This window comes from Rhinoderma darwinii, chromosome 13 (assembly GCF_050947455.1).
Source record: "Rhinoderma darwinii isolate aRhiDar2 chromosome 13, aRhiDar2.hap1, whole genome shotgun sequence".
Classification (NCBI taxonomy): Eukaryota; Metazoa; Chordata; class Amphibia; order Anura; family Rhinodermatidae; genus Rhinoderma; species Rhinoderma darwinii.
Genome location: NC_134699.1, coordinates 43500119 through 43524896, shown reverse-complemented (window position 1 = coordinate 43524896; position 24778 = coordinate 43500119). Strand labels below are relative to the sequence as shown.

The following is a 24778-nucleotide window of genomic DNA, read 5'->3' as shown; positions in this document are numbered from 1 at the left end:
CAGCTTCCGTTGCTCGCACAATTATAATCACGGATATGCACGGCGGAATGTGCGAATGGCATGTACGTGATTATGCGCTAAGGTGTTAAAACATCACTTGTAACACCTCCCCCTTTTAGAGATGACATGGGAGATTGATTGTAAAAATGAAAGTAAAAATAATTTATCCCCCAAAGACCGATTTATCACACCTCCTCCCTTCATGATGTGGCATTTGAAACTGATTTTCAGGTCACTTCCCAAGCACATCCCCTGGGCAGGTCCTACTGCTGTGGCTTCTCTAGTGCCATGAGCAATAGCTTTCCTGTGCTGAGAAGTGACATTGTTCTGCTTCAGGGCCACACTCCACTGGAGCAACTAGCCAAGTGTATTGCGATCTGTGCGTACATCTAATCTGGGACTACATACATGATACCGGAGCCACTTCGCATCCATGGATAACGGCTGATTACCTTGATTATTGTCCAGGGATCCTGCCTCCTGGGCCGTGGAAGATAAGTCCATCCAAAGGTCCACCTCTCCCTCTGCAGGTGGATTGCAAACTGGCAGAACATTGGTACCCTGTTCTTGATAAACACATATTACAGGTATCAGGGCATATTTTTAGAGCATTACTGGTTACAAGGCTAGTACCGAGTACCTTAGCAGCATCACACAATTTTATGTCATTACGGGGTTCCACATGGTCACATCTTACATTAACATCATTAGACAATTCTACATGGCAGTGTCCAGGGAGATCAAGAGCTGAACATATTACTATATCATCATCATCATCATCATCATAACCACCAAACATTTCAACAGAGGTTAGAGGGTCATGAGCAACATCTGAAGCAACATACTGACATACTAACCATCCCAGGTCAGTATCTAATAAAACAATGGTGGGAATATTTTCAGACACTCCCACTTCTTTTAAACCCCTCCCTACATCCCGGTCAAGGTACACCCGTGCCATAGGCACAGCGGAAAACTCTCGCTCTACTTGGCGATCTTTTAAATCAAGCTGAATACGCAAATGGGGGTCACACTTACCCACCTGTTTAAGAATTAGTGGCAAACAAGGGTTACACTCTAGAACTGTTGCTACTGGTAACTTATCGGTCAGCCAGTTCCGGAGTGAGATCCATCGCTTGAACCCCATGCGCTGTATAGGTCTCTGGCCCAGCCTTGGTGCTGGGCATCATTGTCTATAAACGCCGGATCAGCATTTTTTTTGCTTTGTCAGTCCCAACAAGACCTCTGTGCTCACAAAGACTGATCAAATCGGCTTTTTCTTGCTTTGTAGAAGTAGCCGCATCTTAACAGATACTTGCCAAATAAAAATAGAAATGAAAAACAAGAAGGGGGAGGAACTGTTTGCAAGTATGTCTTATTAAAAAAAACAGGCACTGAGTTTTTCCTTGTAGACTGGTGAACTCCTCGCAAGGATTCTGCCAGTCCTTAAGTGCAAGGGTTAATGACTTAATTCAGGCACCTAATGCTCTAATGAAAAATGAAATTATCCCACCTCTGCTACTAACACCACTCACTGCACAAGTGACTTGGATGCTACTGTAAAGGGGTACTCCGCTTTTCCACTTTCACTTTTACACATGCCTATCGCAACAGGCTAATAATGTCCATACATCCACAAAAAACGCTGCCACCACTTGCCATAGTAGGCCGACAAGTGCCTACTCCTGGTCAGGGCCGATACTAGCTATTCTGCTGCCAGAAAATGGAAATGACGCCCCCCCCCAGATTTTGATTGACATCCCCCTGGCTGTTCTACATCACTATCAGCCACCTCCAACTCTTTTGGATGCGCCGTTGCCTTGTACTCCCCTGGCATACGCGGTGCAGCGATGAAGCTGGGCAGAGTACACCTCACCGCATGGTGCGTGCTCATGGAGTACAAGGCAATGGTGCATCAGAGCAAGTTGGAGGAGAATGGTAGTGATGTACACTACCGTTCAAAAGTTTAGGGTCACTTAGAAATCTCCTTATTTTTGAAAGAAAAGCACAGTTTTTTTCAATGAGGATAACATTAAATTAATCAGAAATACACTCTATACATTGTTAATGTGCTAAATGACTATTCTAGCTGCAAACGTCTGGTTTTTAATGCAATATCTACATAGGTGTATAGAGGCCCATTTCCAGCAAACATCACTCCAGTGTTCTAATGGTACATTGTGTTTGCTAACTGTGTTAGAAGGCTAAGGCTGGGTTCACACGAGCACATTAACGTCCGTAATGGACGGACGTATTTCGGCCGGAAGTCCCGGACCGAACTCAGTGCAGGGAGCCGGGCTCCTAGCATCATAGTTATGTACGATGCTAGGAGTACCTGCCTCACTGCAGGACAACTGTCCCGTACTGTAAGCATGTTTTCAGTACGGGACAGTTGTCCTGCAGCGAGGCAGGGACTCCTAGCGTCGTACATAAGTATGATGCTAGGAGCCCGGCTCCCTGCAGTGTGTTCGGTCCGGGATTAGCGGCCGAAATACGTTCCGTCCATTACGGACGTAACATGGTCGTGTGAACCCAGCCTTATGGATGATTAGAAAACACTTGAAAACCCTTGTGCAATTATGTTAGCACCGCTGTAAACAGTTTTGCTGTTTAGAGGAGCTATAAAACTGATCTTCCTTTGAGCTAGTTGAGAATCTGGAGCATTACATTTGTGGGTTCGATTAAACTCTCAAAATGGCTAGAAAAAGAGAGCTTTCATGTGAAACTCGACAGTCTATTCTTGTTCTTAGAAATGAAGGGTATTCCATGCGAGAAATTGCCAAGAAACTGAAGATTTCCTACAACGGTGTGTACTACTCCCTTCAGAGGACAGCACAAACAGGCTCTAACCAGAGTAGAAAGAGAAGTGGGAGGCCCCGCTGCACAACTGAGCAACAAGACAAGTACATTAGAGTCTCTAGTTTGAGAAATAGACGCCTCACAGGTCCTCAACTGGCAGCTTCATTAAATAGTACCCACAAAACGCCAGTGTCAACGTCTACAGTGAAGAGTCGCGGGATGCTGGCCTTCAGGGCAGAGTGGCAAAGAAAAAGCCATATCTGAGACTGGCTAATAAAAGGAAAAGATTAATATGGGCAAAAGCACAAAGACGTTGGACAGCGGAAGATTGGAAAAAAGTGTTATGGACAGATGAATCAAAGTTTGAGGTGTTTGGATCACACAGAAGAACATTTGTGAGCCGCAGAACAACTGAAAAGATGCTGGAAGAGTGCCTGACGCCATCTGTCAAGCATGGTGGAGGTAATGTGATGGTCTGGGGTTGCTTTGGTGCTGGTAAAGTGGGAGATTTGTACAAGGTAAAAGGGATTTTGAATAAGGAAGGCTATCACTCCATTTTGCAACGCCACGCCATACCCTGTGGACAGCGCTTGATTGGAGCCAATTTCATCCTACAACAGGACAATGACCCAAAGCACACCTCCAAATTATGCAAGAACTATTTAGGGAAGAAGCAGGCAGCTGGTATTCTATCTGTAATGGAGTGGCCAGCGCAGTCACCAGATCTCAACCCCATAGAGCTGTTGTGGGAGCAGCTTGACCGTATGGTACGCAAGAAGTGCCCATCAAGCCAATCCAACTTGTGGGTGGGGCTTCTGGAAGCATGGGGTGAAATTTCTCCCGATTACCTCAGCAAATTAACAGCTAGAATGCCAAAGGTCTGCAATTCTGTAATTGCTGCAAATGGAGCATTCTTTGACAAAAGCAAAGTTTGAAGGAGAAAATTATTATTTCAAATAAAAATCATTATTTCTAACCTAGTCAATGTCTTGACTATATTTTCTAGTCATTTTGCAACTCATTTGATAAATATAAGTGTGAGTTTTCATGGAAAACACAAAATTTTCTGGGTGACCCCAAACTTTTGAACGGTAGTGCATGTACTGAGCTTGGTTCTGGGGCTTTATTTATGTACTGAGCTTGGTTCTGGTGCTGTATATATGTACTGAGCTTTGTTCTCGGGATGTATATATGTACTAAGCTTGGTTTTGGGGCTGTATTTATGTACTGATCTTGGTTCTGGTATTGTATATATGTCAGAGCTTTGTTCTAGTGCTGTATTTATGTACTGAGGTTGTTTCTGGTGCTGTATATATGTATTGAGCTTGGCTCTCGTGCCGTATATATGTATGAGCTTGGTTCTGTTGCTGTATTTATGTACTGAGCTTGGTTGCGGTACTGTATATATGTATGAGCTTGGTTCTGGAGCTGTATTTATGTACTGATCTTGGTTCTGGTATTGTATATATGTACTGACCTTGGTTCTGGTATTGTATATATGTCAGAGCTTTGTTCTAGTGCTGTATTTATGTACTGAGGTTGTTTCTTGTGCTGTATATATGTATTGAGCTTGGCTCTCGTGCCGTATATATGTATGAGCTTGGTTCTGTTGCTGTATTTATGTACTGAGCTTGGTTGCGGTACTGTATATATGTATGAGCTTTGTTCTGGAGCTGTATTTATGTACTGATCTTGGTTCTGGTATTGTATATATGTACTGACCTTGGTTCTGGTATTGTATATATGTCAGAGCTTTGTTTTAGTGCTGTATTTATGTACTGAGGTTGTTTCTTGTGCTGTATATATGTATTGAGCTTGGCTCTCGTGCCGTATATATGTATGAGCTTGGTTCTGTTGCTGTATTTATGTACTGAGCTTGGTTGCGGTACTGTATATATGTATGAGCTTTGTTCTGGAGCTGTATTTATGTACTGATCTTGGTTCTGGTATTGTATATATATATACTGACCTTGGTTCTGGTATTGTATATATGTACTGAGCTTGGTTTTGGTGCTGTATTTATGTACTGAGGTTGTTTCTGGTGCTGTATATATGTATTGAGCTTGGCTCTCGTTGCCGTATATATGTATGAGCTTGGTTCTGTTGCTGTATTTATGTACTGAGCTTGGTTGTGGTACTGTATATAGGTCAGAGCTCGGTTCTGGAGCTGTAATTATATAGGATATATTTATAATAACAAAACTGCAGGGCAGATGGAATTGTTTTCAATTTATTGTATATTTAATGGGAACCTGTCTGGTAGTTTTAACCATTGAACCGCCACCATGCGGTAATACATAACATGACAATATTTCCAAATATAAGTTTTTTTCAGATGAGGCTAAATCTATAAAATCAACTTTTAAACGGTGCACACTATATGCTAATTACTCATTAAAGGGTCATGGGGCGCTGCCGCTATCCTAAAGAGTCACATAGTTCTGCCTCCAAACCCACCTTTCCATGTTTGATTGACATCCCCCTGGCTGATACAACTTTCTCGGATGCACCATTGCCTTTTGGCACTATACACTAGGGGGGTGGGCTGTGTGGCACTATACACAAGGGGGGGGGGGCTGTGTGGCACTATACACAAGGGGGAGATGTGTGACACTATACACAAGGGGCTGTGTGGCACTACTAAGGGGGGGGGGCTGTGTGGCACTATCTACAAGGGCAGGGCTGTGGCTCTATCTACAGGGGGCTGTGTGTGGCGCAATCTACAGGGGTCTATGTGTGGCACTATCTACTAAAGGGGGGCTGTGTGGCACTATATACAAAGGAGGGGGGCTGTGTGGCACTATACACAAGGGAGGGGGGCTGTGTGGCACTATATACAAGGGAGGGGGGGCTGTGTGGCACTATATACAAGGGAGGGGGGGCTGTGTGGCACTATATACAAGGGAGGGGGGCTGTGTGGCACTATATACAGGGAGGCTTTATAGCGATATCTTCAGGGGGGGTTGGGGGCGCTATCTACAAGCGGGGTGTGACACTGTCTATAGGTGGGGCTGTATAGCACTGTCTACAGAGGGAACTATCTATATGGGGGGCTGTGTGTGGCACCTGGGGGGGCCCTGTCAAATTTGTTATGGGGCCCAGTCTTTCCTAGTTACGCCCCTGATCTGCTTCACTGTTTCCTTGGCCGACCTCTGCGTCTACAGTCCTCAACGTTGCCTGTTTCTTTATGCTTCTTCAAAAGAGCTTGAACAGCACATCTTGAAACCCTAGTCCGCTTTGAAATCTGTACCTGGGAGAGACTATGCTTATGCAGTATAACATCCTTGTGTCTTCTTGCTGTGCTCAGTCTTGCCATGGTGGACAAACCGTCTCCCACAACCTCACCTTTGTAGCAGAGTTTGGCTGTTCCTCACTCTGTTTTAGCCTCCTACACAGCTGTTTCTGTTACAGATAATAACTGTGTTTCAACCCACATATGAAAGTGATCGTTATCACCGGTTTGGCCTAATTGGTTAATATAGTTATGGTCCGTTCACCGTACACTTAAATCCAGGACACCACGTTTGTAGTACATCGGCGCTTCGGACAAAACATTCACGTCGGTAGTAGATAGTAATGCACAAAAGTAAGGTATTGACATGGTTGGAAACACGTTTTGTTTTTACTTGGATTGTGTGGCGGACAATACCTTACTTTTGATAATTGGTTAATCGTATAACTGACTATAATCCTACTAAATTCATGACTTGCAAGTGTACTTAGCAGAATTGATGCTGTTTTGAAGGCAAAGAGTGGTCACACCAAATATTGATTTGATTTTGATTTCTCTTCTGTTCACTTTGTATTTTGTTAATTGATTCAAAAAAAACCTATTAACACTTCAATTTTTTTTAAAGCGTTCTTACTTTGCAGCATTTTTCCACAACCGCCTAAAACTTTGCACAGTACTGTCGCGTGTGATTCCCGACCATGAATTACGGAAACAGCGTAGCACAAGCCGCACCCCAAACCACGCCCTTTTATTGCGGCCTGTATTTTTTAATGAAAACTGTGGCCATCCTAATATTATGGTTGTTACCAAGAATAACGTCACTAACCAATAAACCACCTATGTATTACCTGTGGCGTAACATACGTAGAAAATTGGTAGTGACTATAAAGGTGTTGGTGGGGCATTTTGCCATCTCTGCACTGGGCATTTACGAATTTGGACATTTCCTTTAAATAAACTACGTTTGCTTGTTTTCCTCCCGTGCCTGATGATACATTTATACCCAAACACGGTCGTCACAACTCGGCCGTATGTACCGCATAGCTAACAAATTCCTCATACGAGCCAACATCCGTCTCCAGGCACCACACCCATCCTATTCTTCCTGCGGGATCTCTCCCTCACTGTGACCTCACTGCTGGAGCGCACCAGCATTTACTCACAAAGAAAGACTGGAAAAATGACTGACAGCTCGCGCTAGCCAATAGGAGGACGGAAGGGAGACCGGCTTTTTCTTTGATTCGTGGTTTATTGTCAGCAGGCGGGACTTAACGTCACATTCGCAGACATCAGGCGCTGTTCCTAGACTGACAGCAGTAACGGCCAATAGTCTACGCTCAATAGAGCATCTAGCCAATAAGATGAAGGGTAACGGTTCGAAGCGACTAATGAGAGACCACCAGGGGCGTAGCCCTTCATATAAATGCGGTAACGTTGCACTTGGGCTGACAGTAGCTGCTGGTAGAAAATGACGACGACTTCTACTTTCAAGGGTCTTGACCCCGATGGTCGTAGCAGTTCTAGGTAATTGCAGCCGGCACTGGGAGGACTGACTAGCAGTGATGTATTCTGTGCTGGTCTTTGTGCACATTACGCGGCGTTGTGCGGTACGGATTTTTCTCTTGGCACTGATTTTTATCCTGCGTTTAGCTCATTTGCACGCTTTCTTCGGTCTGCGTCTCTTTACTATGGTTTCCTGTACATGGATGTTGACGGTAATTCGTGTGTAATCTCAGTTGAGCGGATTGTAATCTGGTTTCATCTGTTAATCTTGTTTAGTAGTTAACTCTATCCTATGTGCTATGACAGGTGTCCAGATGAGTGGTGTTTGTGTGTGTGTCCCCCTTCCCTGGCAAAGATGGGGTGCATGGAGTAGTGGCCTGTGCCGCCTTGGTGCGTTTATTATGTTAGTGACCCGGTGGCTCTTCACATGTGGGGCTGTGGAGGATCCGCCGGTTTCTACGTTAGGTCCCCTGTCTCCTATGCCATGGGCACGTGGTATGACTTGCATAACTAAAATGGCCATTTTCTAGTTAAATTGATAGCCACCTGCGTGGTGAATTGCCTTCTTGGTTTACTGCGATCCGCTTTTCCTTCCTGCTAAAATCTGTGCCGGCTGATGCCCAAAAGCCACGTATGTAATATCTGCAATCCCGGCATGTGCTGTGCGCCGGCCCTCGCTGTAATAATGGGGCTTCTCTGAGGAAACCCAAGTCTGAAATGTATGCTGCGTGTTGGCTGGAATCCTAGACAACCGAATACTCAGAATTGTCTGACCCTATTTAGATGGTGCGGTTTGTGCTGTAGAATCCTGGTATTCTGTGTTTGACTTCTATTGTCTGTTATGGTTTGCATTCGTTTTTCTGGGTGTGGTTCTCATTTGGGATTTAGTGCTGCTGTCAGCTGTGGTCCTGATTCCTCCTCCCTTGTTGGGTAGGTGATCGGTCCATATTTGTCCTGTTATGGAGGGTAAAGCATCAGCTGCTCTATCCCCAGATAACATTTAACAAAGGAAATCTGAGTCACGTGTGTTAGCAGCATGGCTGGACCTGCTGCTGGCTCCCTGTTAGGGTGTGTTCACATATATCCGTTGCAGCAGGTTTTTTCTCTTAATTGATTACAACTGATGCAAAAATGTATCCATAGCCGTCAGGCTTTTTCACAATTTTAACTACAGCACCATCAGTTGTCTGAGTTTTTACCACAATGGTCCACCAAAAAGGTCGTCTAGGGTGTGATGTGCCGACTATCAGTGATGCATGGCTTGTGATTGGATACATGATAGATTAGATACTTGTGTACTGTCAGGGATCTCCTCGGCGTCACACTGAAGTCTGACACACACATTGTAATGTCATGTGTCACATCCGATGCAGCACCAGGGCCGGCACTGGAGGGAGCCCAGAACACTGACCTCAAATCCTTGTGAACCTGCTAAGACTCCTAACTTCAGAGTAGTTTTTGGTCCCTTTACAGTTGCTGAATCCCACCTGCATCACCTACCCTACCCACACCACGCTGCGACTGCTGCCCAATCCCACCCGCATCACCTACCCACACCACGCTGCGACTGCTGCCGAATCCCACCCGCATCACCTACCCACACCACGCTGCAACAGCTGCCAAATCCCACCCGCATCACCTACCCTACCCACACCACGCTGCAACTCCTGCCTAATCCCACCCGCATCACCTACCTTACCCACACCATTATGTGATTGCTACCGAATCCCACCCGCATCAACTACCCTAACCACACACAGCTGCCAAATACCACCCGCATCACCTACCCTACCCACACCACGCTGCGACTTTTGCCGAATCCCACCCGCATCACCTACCTACACCACGCTGCAATAGCTGCCGAATCCCACCCGCATCACCTACCCTAACCACACCACGCTGCAATAGCTGCCGAATCCCACCCGCATGACCTACCCTACCCACACCACGCTGCAACAGCTGCGAAATCCCACCCGCATCACCTACCCTAACCACACCACGCTGCGACTGCTGCCGAATCCCACCCGCATCACCTACCCTACCCACACCATGCTGCGACTGCTGCCCAATCCCACCCGCATCACCTACCCTACCCACACTGCAACTGCTGCCGAATCCCACCCGCATCACCTACCCTAACCACACCACGCTGCGACTGCTGCCCAATCCCACCCGCATCACCTACCCTACCCACACCACGCTGCGACTGCTGCCCAATCCCACCCGCATCACCTACCCACACCACGCTGCAACAGCTGCCAAATCCCACCCGCATCACCTACCCTACCCACACCACGCTGCAACTCCTGCCTAATCCCACCCGCATCACCTACCTTACCCACACCATTATGTGATTGCTACCGAATCCCACCCGCATCAACTACCCTAACCACACACAGCTGCCAAATACCACCCGCATCACCTACCCTACCCACACCACGCTGCGACTGCTGCCCAATCCCACCCGCATCACCTACCCACACCACGCTGCGACTGCTGACGAATCCCACCCGCATCACCTACCCACACCACGCTGCAACAGCTGCCAAATCCCACCCGCATCACCTACCCTACCCACACCACGCTGCAACTCCTGCCTAATCCCACCCGCATCACCTACCTTACCCACACCATTATGTGATTGCTACCGAATCCCACCCGCATCAACTACCCTAACCACACACAGCTGCCAAATACCACCCGCATCACCTACCCTACCCACACCACGCTGCGACTTTTGCCGAATCCCACCCGCATCACCTACCTACACCACGCTGCAATAGCTGCCGAATCCCACCCGCATCACCTACCCTAACCACACCACGCTGCAATAGCTGCCGAATCCCACCCGCATGACCTACCCTACCCACACCACGCTGCAACAGCTGCGAAATCCCACCCGCATCACCTACCCTAACCACACCACGCTGCGACTGCTGCCGAATCCCACCCGCATCACCTACCCTACCCACACCATGCTGCGACTGCTGCCCAATCCCACCCGCATCACCTACCCTACCCACACTGCAACTGCTGCCGAATCCCACCCGCATCACCTACCCTAACCACACCACGCTGCGACTGCTGCCCAATCCCACCCGCATCACCTACCCTACCCACACCACGCTGCGACTGCTGCCCAATCCCACCCGCATCACCTACCCACACCACGCTGCAACAGCTGCCAAATCCCACCCGCATCACCTACCCTACCCACACCACGCTGCAACTCCTGCCTAATCCCACCCGCATCACCTACCTTACCCACACCATTATGTGATTGCTACCGAATCCCACCCGCATCAACTACCCTAACCACACACAGCTGCCAAATACCACCCGCATCACCTACCCTACCCACACCACGCTGCGACTGCTGCCGAATCCCACCCGCATCACCTACCCACACCACGCTGCAACAGCTGCCAAATCCCACCCGCATCACCTACCCTACCCACACCACGCTGCAACTCCTGCCTAATCCCACCCTCATCACCTACCTTACCCACACCATTATGTGATTGCTACCGAATCCCACCCGCATAAACTACCCTAACCACACACAGCTGCCAAATACCACCCGCATCACCTACCCTAACCACACCACGCTGCGACTGCTGCCGAATCCCACCCGCATCACCTGCCCTACCCACACCATCCTGTGATTGCTGTTTCTATTCACACAACAAGGTCTGGATGTTGGCTATTAAAAAGTCTGTCTGGTTTTTGACATCCGCTTTGCATCTCTCTTGTATCTTTTTGATGACTTTCATGTGTAGATGGCGCCACCCCCACAGTTTATAGCACTACCCCCCCCCCCTTCCCCCTGTAGTTGGCACCACTGTAGCTCCCTCTAGCAGCAGATTCCCCTGCCCAGGTGTTGCTGTGGCTGGGGATCCCCTCTAGGAGTAGCCCCTAATGCCAAAGTCCATATATGGCCTGTGACATCAGCAGTTACCTCTAAAAGTGGTATCTCTGGCCAGAGTGTTGCTGACGCTCTGCTGGCAGGGGAGTCCACTCCAGGAGTAGCCACTGACATCACTGATCAAATATGGACAGGGGCAACTGCTAAAGCAGTATCCTTGGCCACAACGTTGCTGGGGATTCTGCTCCAGGAAAAGCCTTGGATGGCACTATCCATATATGGACTGTGGCATCGGGCTCTTCCTGGAGGGAATCCCCTGCCACAATATCAGCAATGCTTTGGCCAGGGTGTAGTCTACAGGGAAGGGGGGGCGGTAGCGCTATCTACAGCGGGGCAAGAATGGCACTAAATTCACTACTGCTCCCCAGCCATAGCATCAGCAATGCTCCTGCCGGGGATTCCCACGCTGGGTGCTGCCGCAAGGTGGATGTGGCAGCACCTGGTGTTCATCCGGCTACAGTGTATTAAGATAGGATACGGCACTGGACGTCCCTGGGAGCCAGACTCAAATGCTGCAGGTGACTTTTTTTGGGATCTGGCTCCTGCGCTGTTAGAGTGCTGTACTTATTTCCCATGTGTGGGTGGCAGGATTCTCATCCCAGTGTCCAAGTCAGACATTATTTAATTTGGAATTCTAAATACTTAACACTCAGGGTTCAATAAGAAAGTGATTGAACTGGTTTTCCAGGACTTTTATACTGATGGCCTATCCTTAAGATAGGTCATCAATATAAGATCAGTGGGGGATGATGCCTGACATCTCTGCCGATCAGCTGACTAAAGGGGCTGTGGCGTTAGTCACCATGTCCTTTTCCCTGCTTACAGGCACACTAGGCACAGCCGCTACAGAAGCGTATGGCAATGTTGTAGTTCAGGTACCATTCAAGTGAATAGGACTGAGGTGCAGTACCAGGCACAGCCCACTACAGAAGTGTATGGCGCTGTGCCTGGTAAACACTGAAGAGGCAGCAGCCGGCTGATTGGCAGGCGTCAGACCACCCCCCCCCCCCCCACTGATTTCATATGGACTACCTAGCCTAGGGTATCAATATAGAAGTCCTGGAAAACCTCTCTAAGGTTTTGTTCATACCAAATATTCTGAATGTATCCGTAGACCTGATGTATACCAAGCCTCACACTCCTAAAACTTTTTTTTTTTACTAGGATTCTGAGACCTCCTGGCGGGGGTTCCAGTTTCTCTTTCGGTGTTGAGGCTTCAAAGCAGCAACAACCGGTCAGACGACACAAGATGGCGTCCAACATATTTGGCGTACCAGAGAATGAGCCAGCCCTTTCATCCCACGCTGCCGAGCCAGGTAAATCATTCCGGTGTTCCATTCCTTGTATAAAGCTGCATATATTTCACGGTTATTGGCACCAGTAGCAAATATCTGGGTGGACTGGTTACATAGCTACTGGAATGTACAGCCCTTATCTGTATAATGAGGTGGAATTGTCTGACGATCGACTACGTTGCATATTTTGCATTGTAGAGCAAGTTCCACCTTTTTTCCTGGTTTTAACAGATTCCGTAATTTACCCTATAAGAGGAAGAGGTTTTAAGAAACTTCCCAATGTATGAGGAAATGTATTAACGGATTTGCCCACTGTATGTTTACCGTGGGTGATCCTGGCCCTTAAAGCCCATGCCATAGTAGATCTACAGCACTGATTTAAGCCAGAGACCCTGGACAGAAGGTAGAAGCGGTTTTCACCACTTCTGTCTACTCTATTCTATACAAAGCACTGTATAAAAAAAAAAACGGAGGCCCTGCCTCTTTTGGTCCTGGTGGCCATGTGACTAGTCACATGATCTTTGGGATTCTGGTGGTAGGGGACATCTAACTAGACACAGCTCTAGCAGTGACAGTCACTAACATGGCTGATTTCCCCTGTAACGGGAGCTATTGTGTGGCCCCAGTTACGGTGGATAGTGTGAAAATAAAACCTTGCTGGTATAGTCCCCCAATGGTCTCTTCTGATCATAAGAAAGAGAAGAAAAGCAAAAATGAAATAAAAAAAATGCAATTAAAATATCCCCCCTAAATCAGTTTTGTAAAGCTAGCCCTGACCCGATTACCTTAAAGGGAGTCTGTCACCAGAATGTCAGTTAAACTAGGACGAGGGTAATGTAGAGGAGACTAAGCTGTTTCTAAAGTTTATTGCCTGCTCTGTAGAAAAAAGTTTTACGTTTTTGCTAATGAGCATTTAGGTGTAATGAGGGCGTTACCATTGCATCTAAATGATCTTACTTCGCTCCCCAGTTCAACCCCTCCCCCCTCCCTCCCTCCCTCCCTTCATTCATTGAATGACGGGCCAGGCAGCGTAATCCGCGCATTCATGCCTGGCCCGGTACTATCTGTAACGCGTGTACGTCCCTGCTCTATACTTGGCGCATGTTCAGTACGATCTTTCTGCTCGATGTTCTAATCGGCAGTACTGCGCATGCGCAGCGTCCCTGCTCTTTATTTGCCGATTATAACGTCGAGCAGATAGATCATACTGCGCCAAGTGAAGAGCAGGGACGTGCGTGCATTACAGGTAGTACGGGGCCAGGCATGAAAATACAATAAAAGCAAAATAGGTTTTGTAAGTCTTCTTAAATGTGAGAGATTGCTGCTAAAGTTCTAAGCCTTGTAACGTCCTAGAAAATAAAATGTGAACATAAAGTAGACATATGGGAAATGTTAACTAGTAACTTTTGTGTGCTATTACGATCTGTTACAACTGGATACATATAAATTTAGGGAAAATGCAAATTTTTGCAAACTTTCTAAATATTTAGCTCTTTTCACTAACTTTGTCAACCAAAATTTGTACAAGGTTATTGGAAATGTCACGAACCATCAGAATTGCTTGAATAGGTTAAAGCTTCCCAGTTATTACCACACTTGAAAAAAAATCAACTGTACAACAGGCTTTGTTCTGAATGGGGCTGTACGTATCTGACATTTTAGAGTGCGGTCGGTCTGGGTGCTTGGACCACAACCATCACTGAAAGTGCCAAAGCGCTGGGTTGAGTGCCCCGCACTTTCTATGCCAGCCGTCCTTCCACCTAAAGGGCACCAATCACAGCTGAGTGAGCCAGCCTAACTAGGGACACCGTGCTCAGCTGAGCATTCTGTGACTGTTGGGGTCTCAGGACCAGGACCCCCACCAATCAAAACATCTAGTATGTCTTTACAGAAGTATAGTTACTCTAATTCTATTTTGCAGTGCGTTCCTGTTCCATTTTTGCGATGTCATCCATGCAGCACTGATTAAATATGTCCTTTACCTTCTAGGAGCTTCAGAAAGTGCAGCTTGTGGAGATGATCCCCACAGAACATGTGCACAGGCTGAATACTGTGATGCAGCAGAACACACGGTTAGTATTATCAGGCAATATTGCTTTGACCGTAGACGAATGAAACCATCAAAACTGTGTTCACAATTCTTATTACCTATTTCTCAGTGGCACTTGTAATTGGTAGAGGTCCAACTATCAAACATGGAGCTAGGTGGATTTTTTTTAAATTTTTTTTTAAACACAGCGGACTACCCAATGAGCCCATTGGATCACCGGAAAGTGACTTGTCATTATTTGAAGTAGGGTAGTCACGATACCAGAATTTGGACTTTGATACCGATACTACTTGTAGTGTTGTGAAACTCTAAACCAAAATGATACTTTTGCCAACAATAAAAAAAAATGAATACAATTTTCTGACGTGAGGCACGTGGTAATTTTGAACCTCCATGTGCCTCATGTTTGTAATTAATCCAATGTTCCTCTTTCATAATGGACAACATTGGGTTAATGTGTGAGGTACATGATGGGGTTAATTACTATTAATGTGAGGCACACGAAGGTTCAAAACTCATAATATCTCGTGCCTCACATTAAGTGAATGAAAGCAGTTTTTATTTTATAACCGCAGAAACATAAATGATGCAATAAATGTTACGGTCGCAACGATATCTAATGTGTATTTTATGTATTGAGACTTATTTAAAAAAAAATGTTTGTTGTAAAAAATGTTTTATTTAACATTGCTTTATTTTTTTTACTTATACTTTAATGTACTCATATCTAAATACCAGTACATTAGCCCATGTACTGATAGTACAGGGGCAGTTGTTAGGGCAGACCTCAGTATGCCCCAACAGGAAATATGGTCAGACATCCCTGGGGTCCTTCAATGGACCCTGGGCTGTCTGGCCATATATGGTATGGCCCTCGTTCCATCACAGGGATTCCCTGTGACAAAATCCAAAGGTTATCCCCCTTATTTACCCCTCTAGTTCTGCAGTCAGCTTTGATTGCAGCATTCAAGGGAATAGCGGCAGAGATAGGTTTCTCTGATCTCTGCCATTACAGCGGGACTGCGGCTATCTGATACAGCCATTGCACTGCTCCTGACCATAAGTTCACGGCCAGCATGAGGAGCAGCGGTTCGGGCACTGAAGACAGAACACTGGTGTTTTGTAGTGCGCCCGCCATGTTCGGTCTTTGGGCCGCCAATCAGTGCAGCACTGGTCGCATTGCCTCATGCTGACCGCACGAGCACGTCAGAACTTGGGAGCGGTGCAATGGTTGTATTAGACAACCGCAGCCCCGTGCTGACTACATTCATGTGTTACTATACTTAGCTGTGCGGCCACACAGCTTGGGGGATCAATGGTGAAGCTAAGGTTTCCTTTTGCCTCTCCGTTCAGGGGTTCCCTGACAGAACCCCTCAACTGAAAGACTATGATGTGAACAGGCTATAAATGAAAGGAGGCATTCCTCAGAAAACAATGTTGTGAATACTGATCTCAGCACTCTTGTCCCTTTTGTTGTAATCAAACCTCTCATCCTACAAGTATAAAATGGTCCTACAGAAAAATGTGTTTGACGGTTTTAGAGGCATTCATATTAGCATCCACTATCTTCGAAGCTAAAGAACATGGAGGCGTTACGCCTAGGCTTATCCCTACATACTCACTCGTATCATACCTCTAGTGTCGCTATATTGATTCATCAATTACACTAGTCCTTCTCTATGAACTAGAATATCCTCAAAGGTAATTTATTTCAGCAATTCAATAAGTAAAGCTCATTATATAGATTCATTAGAGGGATCTATTTCCAGCATTTTTCTTTTGTTGATTATGGTAACAGTTAATGAAAATCCCAAATTTTATGTCTCAAAATTAGAATATTAAGCCCAATTTCAAAAGATTTTTAATACCGAAATGTTGGCCTACAGAAAAGTATGTACAGTATATGCCCTCAATACTTGGTCGGGGCTCCTTTTACATGAGTTACTGCTCTAACTGGTAAGATCGATATCCGTATATCTCTCCCGTTTCACCCCTCAGATGCAGCACTCAATGGCATGCTCTGCATCTGAGTAGTTCTGTAGACTCCCTCCCTCATGCCACCGGCACTAATATCGCCGGGTGCCAGTGTCTTCTATGGCAGCCGGGGGGCCTAATAAGGGCCCCCAGGTCTGCCTGTAGTGTATCCCTGCTAGGCCAGAGGCATGGCCTAGCAGTCTGTTTTACATGGACAGGCACTAATACACTGCAATACAGAAGTATTGCAGTGTATTATAAATGCGATCGGAGGATCACATAGTGAAGTCTAAAAATGTAAGCTAAAAAAATTGTAACCTGCAGAACCCACTTTTTTCCCCCTTACCAAATGTGTAATTTTACTTTATTTTGTTTAAGCCGTTTGTATCACTGTATCCGTAACTACCCCAGCTATAAAGTTATTACATTTGTACACAATGCAAAAATTAATTTCTTTGAATCCTGCCCTAAAAATATGTGATCAAAAAGTTGCATCTACTCCAAAATGGCACCAATAAACTACATGTTGTCCCACAAAAAAAGCCCTCATACAACTGCATCGGCGAAAAAACAGTTACGGCCCTTCAAATATGGACACAATAAAAATGTGGAAAAAACTGTTTACTGTGTAAAATTAGTAAAACATAAAAAATCAAAATAAATTTGGTATAGTTTCAATTGCAACAACCCGCTGAATAAGGTCGGTTATTTATACCACACAGTAAATGGCATAAACTTCGGATGCAAAAAAAGTGTCAAAATAGCGTTTGTTTTTTTCGATTTCCCCCCCCCCCCCCTCCCAAAAAAAAAGTTAATAAAAGTTTAGCTAAAGATTCAACAAGCTTCTGACATATCATAGTGACATGTCAGAAGTTTGTATTGGTGGGGGTCCAAGCACTGAGACCCCCACCAATCGCTAGAACGAAGCAGCTGAAACGTTAGTGTGAGCGCTCAGCTGCCTCGTTTCTGTTCGGTATTTTCTGGAAAGCCGATGTATCAGAGTACGGGCTCATAGACTTTGTATTGAGTCCATACACGATACATTTATTTCTGGAAAAAGCCGAACAGACATGAAGCGCTTCAGCTGCTTCGTTCTAGAGATTGGTGGGGGTCTCCGTGCTCGGACCCCCACCAATCCAAACTTCTGACACGTCAGAAGTTTGTCGAACATTTAGCTACACTTAATCAATAAGTTCTATGTTCCCCAAAAGGGTGCTATTAAAAATTAGGACTTTTCCTGCAGAAAACAAGACCTTATACAGCCATGTCGATGCAAAAATAAGTTATAGCTCTTTGAATGAGATGGTGGAAAATTATAAAAAATTTTGCAGGTGTTTTGTTTTATGGTTACACTCTATTCCGCTTAAGTCTACAATTCTTTTTATTTTTTTTTAACCCAAAATTCAAATTTTATGAGACTAAATTTTAGGTTTTCATTAACTGTTAGCCATCAACATTAAAAGAGAAAAAAAAATGCTTTATGTAATCTATATAACGTGAGTTTCACTTCTTGAATTGAATTACTTAAATTAAGTTTTTAATTCATTGAGGACTAGTAAGGCTAGTCATTCATGGATTGTGTATCAAAATAATAAAATTCCCTGAATCATTCCATGTTTCGACACACAAAATGGCATAATCGGGGGAGAATGGTGTCTCTTTAAATACACTTCCCCCTTGTTCCAATCCAAATCAATTGGTTTACCTGATAGGCGGCCAGTTACAGCTGTCACTATAGTCAGGGGTTATCTGACTTGCTGATTGGTTCCTGGTCAGTAGTGTACCTGGAAGTACCAGAGCATCATAGGCCATGGCACTGTATGACTGACTAGAGGGGGTGGGGAGGTAGCGTAGCGCCTCTAAGGAAGGATGCGTCGCTATGTGAAGTAGCAGGAAAAACGGCAGCGCCGACCTCTCACAGGGCACATCGCTCACCCTGTATACATAGAACCAATAGGAGAAGACAGATGGATATTATGGTTGATATATAGACTTAAATAAATTTGTCAGGGTATGTTCACACGGCCGAAAAATCGGAACGCCTCCAAACATCTGCCCATTGATTTCAATGGGAAAAATGGCATTCTGTTCCGATTGGCTTATTAATTTTTTTTGTTTTTAATTTAACAGCGTTACAAATCTACTTTCTAAAGAGGATTATCCTTTGACGCCACACCAGATATGGACAAACTTATGTGGTTAGACCTAATTGCGAGAAAATTGGCTTTACATATTGCACAGACAGCCTAAGAGCTATATTCTTGCTCTTCTATGTTCACACGTTTACTAAACGTCTGAAAATACGGAGCCGGTTTCAAGGGAAAACAGCTCCTGATTTTCAGCAGTTTTTAAGCACATGTTCACAGCATTTTCTATGGCTGTTTTTGGAGTGGTTTTTATAGTCTATGAAAAACTGCTCCCAAAAACCTCTCCAGAAGTGACATGCACGTCTTTTTACACACCATTTTTCTAAACTGCCACGTTAAAAAAAAATTCAGTTGCACAGAATGCTGTTTTTCCTGTTGAAATCAATGGGCAGATGGATGTTTGCAGGCGTTCTGCTTTCTTTTTTTTTACAGCCCGAAAAACAGCTGAAAATAAGCAGTGTGAACATACCCTAAGAAGAAAAAAAAGCCCGCCTTGCATTAGAAGAATTTTTTTATAGAAAATGACGGGCTTTATAGTGTGGAACACCATTTTCTGATTTACATCCAAAATCAACTAACCAGCTTTCAGTCCAGCCAGTAGTATTGACACTTTCATCACAGGAGTAGAAATATATTTAAAAAAAACAACTTAAACCTTCCAAATTCATTAGACGTAACCTTCTAAATGTCAGAGGAAGAAATAAAGTCTTGAAGACCATGATCATAAGGCGGGAACATCCTTCTCATGGATTGCCCCGATTATGGCCAGATGTGTCTAAAAATTGTAATGACGCTACTTATGGTTATCGCTTAATCTTGAGCCCAATTCTCAATAATGCACTACTTAAAGAGGCTCTGTCACCACATTATAAGTGCCCTATCTCCTACATAAGGAGATGGGCGCTATAATTTAGGTGACAGCAGTGCTTTTTATTTAAAAAAACTATCTGTTTTCACCACTTTATTAGCGATTTTAGATTTATGCTAATGAGTTGCTTAATGCCCAAGTGGCCGTGTTTTTACTTTGTACAACGCCCACTTGGTCTAGAGGAGTGTATGACGCTGACCAATCAGGAGTGCATGATGCCGATTGGTCACTTTCTATTCATTTAGGCAGCGCATGGGGATCCTTTTAGATCCTTATGTGCTGTCTTATACTGACACATTAACAATACTGAAGTGTTTACAGTGAATAGACATTCCATGGGATGTCTATTCACAATCTCTGCTCTTCGTTACTGTTTCTGTGGTAGTTACAGCAGAGCACAGCGTAATCTCACGAGATTACATGGTAAATGACTGGTTACAACGAGATCATGCTGTAGATGACAGGTTACAACAAGATCACGCGTCCTCTGCTGTAACTACCACAGACACATTAACCAAGTGTAGAGATTGTGAATAGACATCCCATGGAATGTCTATTCACTGTCTAAACACTACAGTATTGTTAATGTGTTAGTATAAGACAGCACATAGCGATCTAAAAGGATCCCTATGCACTGCCTAAATGAATAGAGTGCATGATGCTGATTGGTCGGCGTCATACACTCCCCTGTACAACGCCCACTTGGTCTAAAGTAAAACACGCCCACTTGGGCATTAAGCAACTCATTAGCATAAATCTAAAATCGCTAAAAGTGGTGAAAATAGATCGTTTTTTTAAATAAAAAGCATTGCTGTCACCTACATTATAGCGCCGATCTACTTATGTAGGAGACAGGGCACTTATAATGTGGTGACAGTCTCTTTAAAAAAATAAAAATAAAAAAAAAATCTCAAATCACTAGAGGAGCACAAAGTTCTCTAACAAACCCAACGATTTCCACATTTTACACACTTCCAAAAATGCACAAGGACAAACCCCACTGCCAGCCAGACCCATAGTACCGGAATAATAGATTCACTGAACAGCGTGATAATTGTCGACATACACACTGATATTTGTCTGGACACAACCATCTTCAGAAATTAAAAGGGATTTCAGTAAACCCCACCCCCCGAGGACAGCAGTTTCTTTTTTTTATTTTATATCCACACGTGGTAGACATCTGAAAGTTTACAATGAATCTTCTAGAATTTGCTTCAAAACATCTTGCCCCCCCCCCCCCCCCCCACCACACACTGACACCTTTTACCACCAGCCAAGGGGACCTCCTGTGCTCCCTCATATGTCTACCTCCTAGGCTGGTGGGAGGACAAGGATGTCTTCAAGGAATATCTTATGTTCTATGCACGTCACATAACCACCTGGGGTTTATCCATCAATGTGACACTCTGGGATTCAAATGTATTCTTAGATTTAAGTTTCTATGCAAACTTTTTGTTTTTTTTTTTTTAACATAATGATTCGCTACATTTCTTGCATTTGACAGCATGGGTTGATTTGATCAAATACAAACCAACTTTTTTCATAATCCAACGTTGACTAATGTATTCGCTTAGATAAGTTGTCACCCAGAAAGATTGAAAAAAGGCCTCCCTGCTAGGCAATATTTAAGAGCTAAGAGAAACTGTTCTAGAGGAGGATTTTGAAATGGTTAGGCCTCATGCACACGACCGTGCTCGTAATTACAAGCACGGGCAGCTGGCCGCTTTTGCGAGCCGTGCTCCCATTATAAAGTATAGGAGCACGGCCCGTAAAATGAAAAAAATAGAACATGTTCTATTTTTTTTAACGGCACGGGCACCTTCCCGTGAGAAAATGGGAAGGTACCCGTGACTAACAGAAGTCTATGGGCCCGCCGTTATTGTGGGTCGTAATTACGACCTGCAATAACAGGTGTTTTTACGGTCGTGTGCATGAGGCCTTAGTAGAGATTTCTACTTGAATTTCCAGTCAAGGGGCTATTCAAGTAAAACTATGGAAAAAAGCATACCATAGGGCAAAAAATATTGATCGGCATAACCATAAATGGCAATGTATGAGATGAGCAAAAGCGGGTTTAGATTTATAGGGGCCTTTGACAAACCAGATTGACAGATAAAAAAAAAAAAAAAAGTTCTAAACATTGGGATACTTTAACCCTTCCTACCCCACTCCAGGTCCTACTGTTAGGTCAGGCGAAGTACAGCCTTCATGCTCCGTGACCTAATAGTAGGTCGTGGGAATAACTGCCCCTCCCGGCACTCTTATGAGCTGTGACAACTGCTGTCTCGTACAGCACTCCTTCAGCAAGGACCGTTCGTGTTGTCCCCGCTGACTAGAAGCGGCGTTCAATAGCAATCGTGACTTAGGAGTTAAAGCACCATTGACGTCCCACGACATGATCGCAGGCGTCTGTGTTTGCTATGGGAGCCGGAGGCTTAACAATCACCTCCGGCTATGCCATTTACAGAAGCCTAACAGTCAGGACCCACTATGCTTTATGTCACCTCCAATACACTGCATGTAGTGCAGTGCATTAGAATAGCTTAGTGCAAACAGGGCTTCATGTTTTATTTTGGTCCCGCTAGGGACATTTATTTATACAAAGTAAAAATCCCACCTTTTCCCTTAGCAGTCCTTTTATTATTTAAAAAAAATAACTATACATAATTGGTATCACTGCATCTAACGGCCTGAACTATGTACCCAAAAATGGTACTGATTGTTGCGTAACGAACTGTAGCTTCAAACAAGTCCTCACAGATTTCTTGATGGAAATATAAAAAAGTTACGGCTCATAGAATATGGCAACCCAAAGTTTTGTGTTTTTAAAAGGTTTTATTGTGCGATTGCCATAAGACCTAAAAAACCCAGCTGTTATCGTCTTATTCATATCCCCATGCAGAATAAAGTGAGTCATTTATAGCGCACGTTCAATGCTGTAAAAAAGGAATTTAAAAAAACAGCAATTCTATATTTTTTTTTTATCACCACGCCTCTTAAATAGAATAAAAGCTGATTTAAAAAGCAGCATGCACCTCATGACAACTACAATGAATTCCTCAAGGAGTCTAGTTTCCAAAATGGGGTCACTTCAAGGTGTTTCCACTGTTTTGGCACCTCTTTAAACCTGACTTGATGCCTAAAATATATTGTAATTAAAAGGAGAAGCAAATGAGCACCTAGTGGATTTTGGGGACTGAGGCCCATTAGCACACTAGGGCCACATGAGATTTCTAAATTGCAGAATCTAGTCAATAGTTTTCTATGGTAAACTTCTGTTGCAGAAAAAATTGTTTACAAATGAAATTTACAAAAAATGTTAGCAAAAGTTATCTACATTGCCTTAATTCCTGTGAAACGCCTAAAGGGTTAAACTTTCTGAATGCTGTTAAAGAGGCTCTGTCACCAGATTTTGCAGCACCTATCTGCTATTGCAGCAGATAGGCGCTGCAATGTAGATTACAGTAACGTTTTTATTTTTAAAAAACGAGCATTTTTGGCCAAGTTATGGCCATTTTTGTATTTATGCAAATGAGGCTTGCAAAAGTCCAACTGGGCGTGTATTATGTGCGTACATCAGGGCGTGTATTATGTGTGTACATCGGGGCGTGTTTACTACTTTTACTAGCTGGGCTTTCTGACGAGAAGTATCATCCACTTCTCTTCAGAACGCCCAGCTTCTGGCAGTGCAGACACAGCGTGTTCTCGAGAGATCACGCTGTGTCGTCACTCACAGGTCCTGCATCGTGTCGGACGAGCGAGGACACATCGGCACCAGAGGCTACAGATTCTGCAGCAGCATCGGCGTTTGCAGGTAAGTAGCTACATCGATTTACCTGCAAACGCCGATGCTGCTGCAGAATCAACTGTAGCCTCTGGTGCCGATGTGTCCTCGCTCGTCTGACACGATGCAGGACCTGGGGAAGTGACGTCACAGCGTGATCTCTCGAACACGGCTGTCTGCACTGCCAGAAGCTGGGCGTTGTGAAGAGAAGTGGATGATACTTCTCGTCAGAAAGCCCAGCTAGTAAAAAGTAAAAACGCCCCCATGTACGCACATAATACACACCCAGTTGTACTTTTGCAAGCCTCATTTGCATTCCAAAATGATTACCACAAAGTAACATGTCAGGTTTGAAAAAGTCTGTCCTTTTAGGGGTGAATGTCAAATTTGTAAAATATATATTTTATTTTTCAGGGTGAAGCAGAAGTACCTGGTGAGTAATACACCATTACTTGTCTATTTTTATTATGTTCACACCAGCATGTTCTGCTAATAGTTTTATATAATGCCACAATCTGTCCTGATTCCTTTGTAGAAATGGAGCCCGCAGAAGAAGCTTCTGGAGAACCTGCACAGACCGCTCCACCTGTAGCTGTACCCAGCAGAAGAAACCCTCCCGGAGGAAAGTCCAGTCTGGTCCTGGGCTAAATTGTTAGTTCTATTTTTTTTTTTATTTTATATTTTTTTGTCTCATCCCTTTATCATGTATGACTGTACATCTTTCCTTGGTTTAAAGCACTTTGTCCTGACTTGTACAAATGGTTATGTATTTTACCTATTCCCTGGAGCTACTGGAAGAGGCATGAATGTGGGTTTTCTAGTAGCAGTGTCTGTTTTATTAATGTTTCACATAATAAAGAATATTTAAGTGTTTCTCATCTTTAATCAGCAGGTGTCGGCTCTCCATTTGTTTGCCTGAAACAGTTTTTGTCTGTTACGTTTCCCCCTTGTTCTATCGGGTTTGGTTACTTTATGCTATAAAGTCTTTGACTGATGAGTACAAGATTCCTACGTTCTAGAAGTGTGTAGAAAAACCATGATTTATACTCCTAAAAAAACAACTCATCATAATAGACGTCTTGGAAGATGCACATTTAAAGAGGCTCTGTCACCACATAATAAGTGCCCTATCTTGTACATGATGTGATCAGCGCTGCAATGTAGATAACAGCAGTGTTTTTTTATTTAGAAACTATCA

At 44.4% G+C, this 24778-nt stretch overlaps 2 protein-coding genes across 2 annotated transcripts in view; one reads left to right on the top strand and one right to left on the bottom strand.

Annotated features, from left to right (window-relative positions):
• Positions 1-7162, bottom strand: part of NUP85 (nucleoporin 85) — a 102858-nt gene extending 95696 nt beyond the window's left edge. The window contains exons 1-2 of the mRNA XM_075846722.1: positions 7069-7162; positions 453-561 (exon numbers count right to left, since the gene is read on the bottom strand). Coding sequence (XP_075702837.1) covers positions 453-561; positions 7069-7103 — 144 coding nt within the window. The 5' untranslated portion in view covers positions 7104-7162. The remainder of the gene's footprint in view (positions 1-452; positions 562-7068) is intronic.
• A 283-nt stretch (positions 7163-7445) lies between these two features.
• Positions 7446-24465, top strand: JPT1 (Jupiter microtubule associated homolog 1). The gene is made up of 5 exons (XM_075846899.1): positions 7446-7555; positions 12624-12775; positions 14744-14826; positions 23995-24013; positions 24116-24465. Exons 1-5 carry the CDS (start codon positions 7500-7502, stop codon positions 24226-24228), a joined length of 423 nt encoding a protein of 140 aa, XP_075703014.1. The 5' UTR covers positions 7446-7499; the 3' UTR covers positions 24229-24465.
• The last annotated feature ends 313 nt before the right edge of the window (positions 24466-24778 follow it).

Excerpts from the sequence above, each read along its gene's own strand:
- JPT1 (XM_075846899.1), top strand. The coding sequence starts at position 7,500 with ATGACGACGACTTCTACTTTCAAGGGTCTTGACCCCGATGGTCGTAGC. Across the intron at positions 7,556-12,623 it reads GATGGTCGTAGCAGTTCTAG|GATTCTGAGACCTCCTGGCG; the intron begins GTAATTGCAGCC and ends TTTTTTTACTAG. Across the intron at positions 12,776-14,743 it reads ATCCCACGCTGCCGAGCCAG|GAGCTTCAGAAAGTGCAGCT; the intron begins GTAAATCATTCC and ends TTTACCTTCTAG.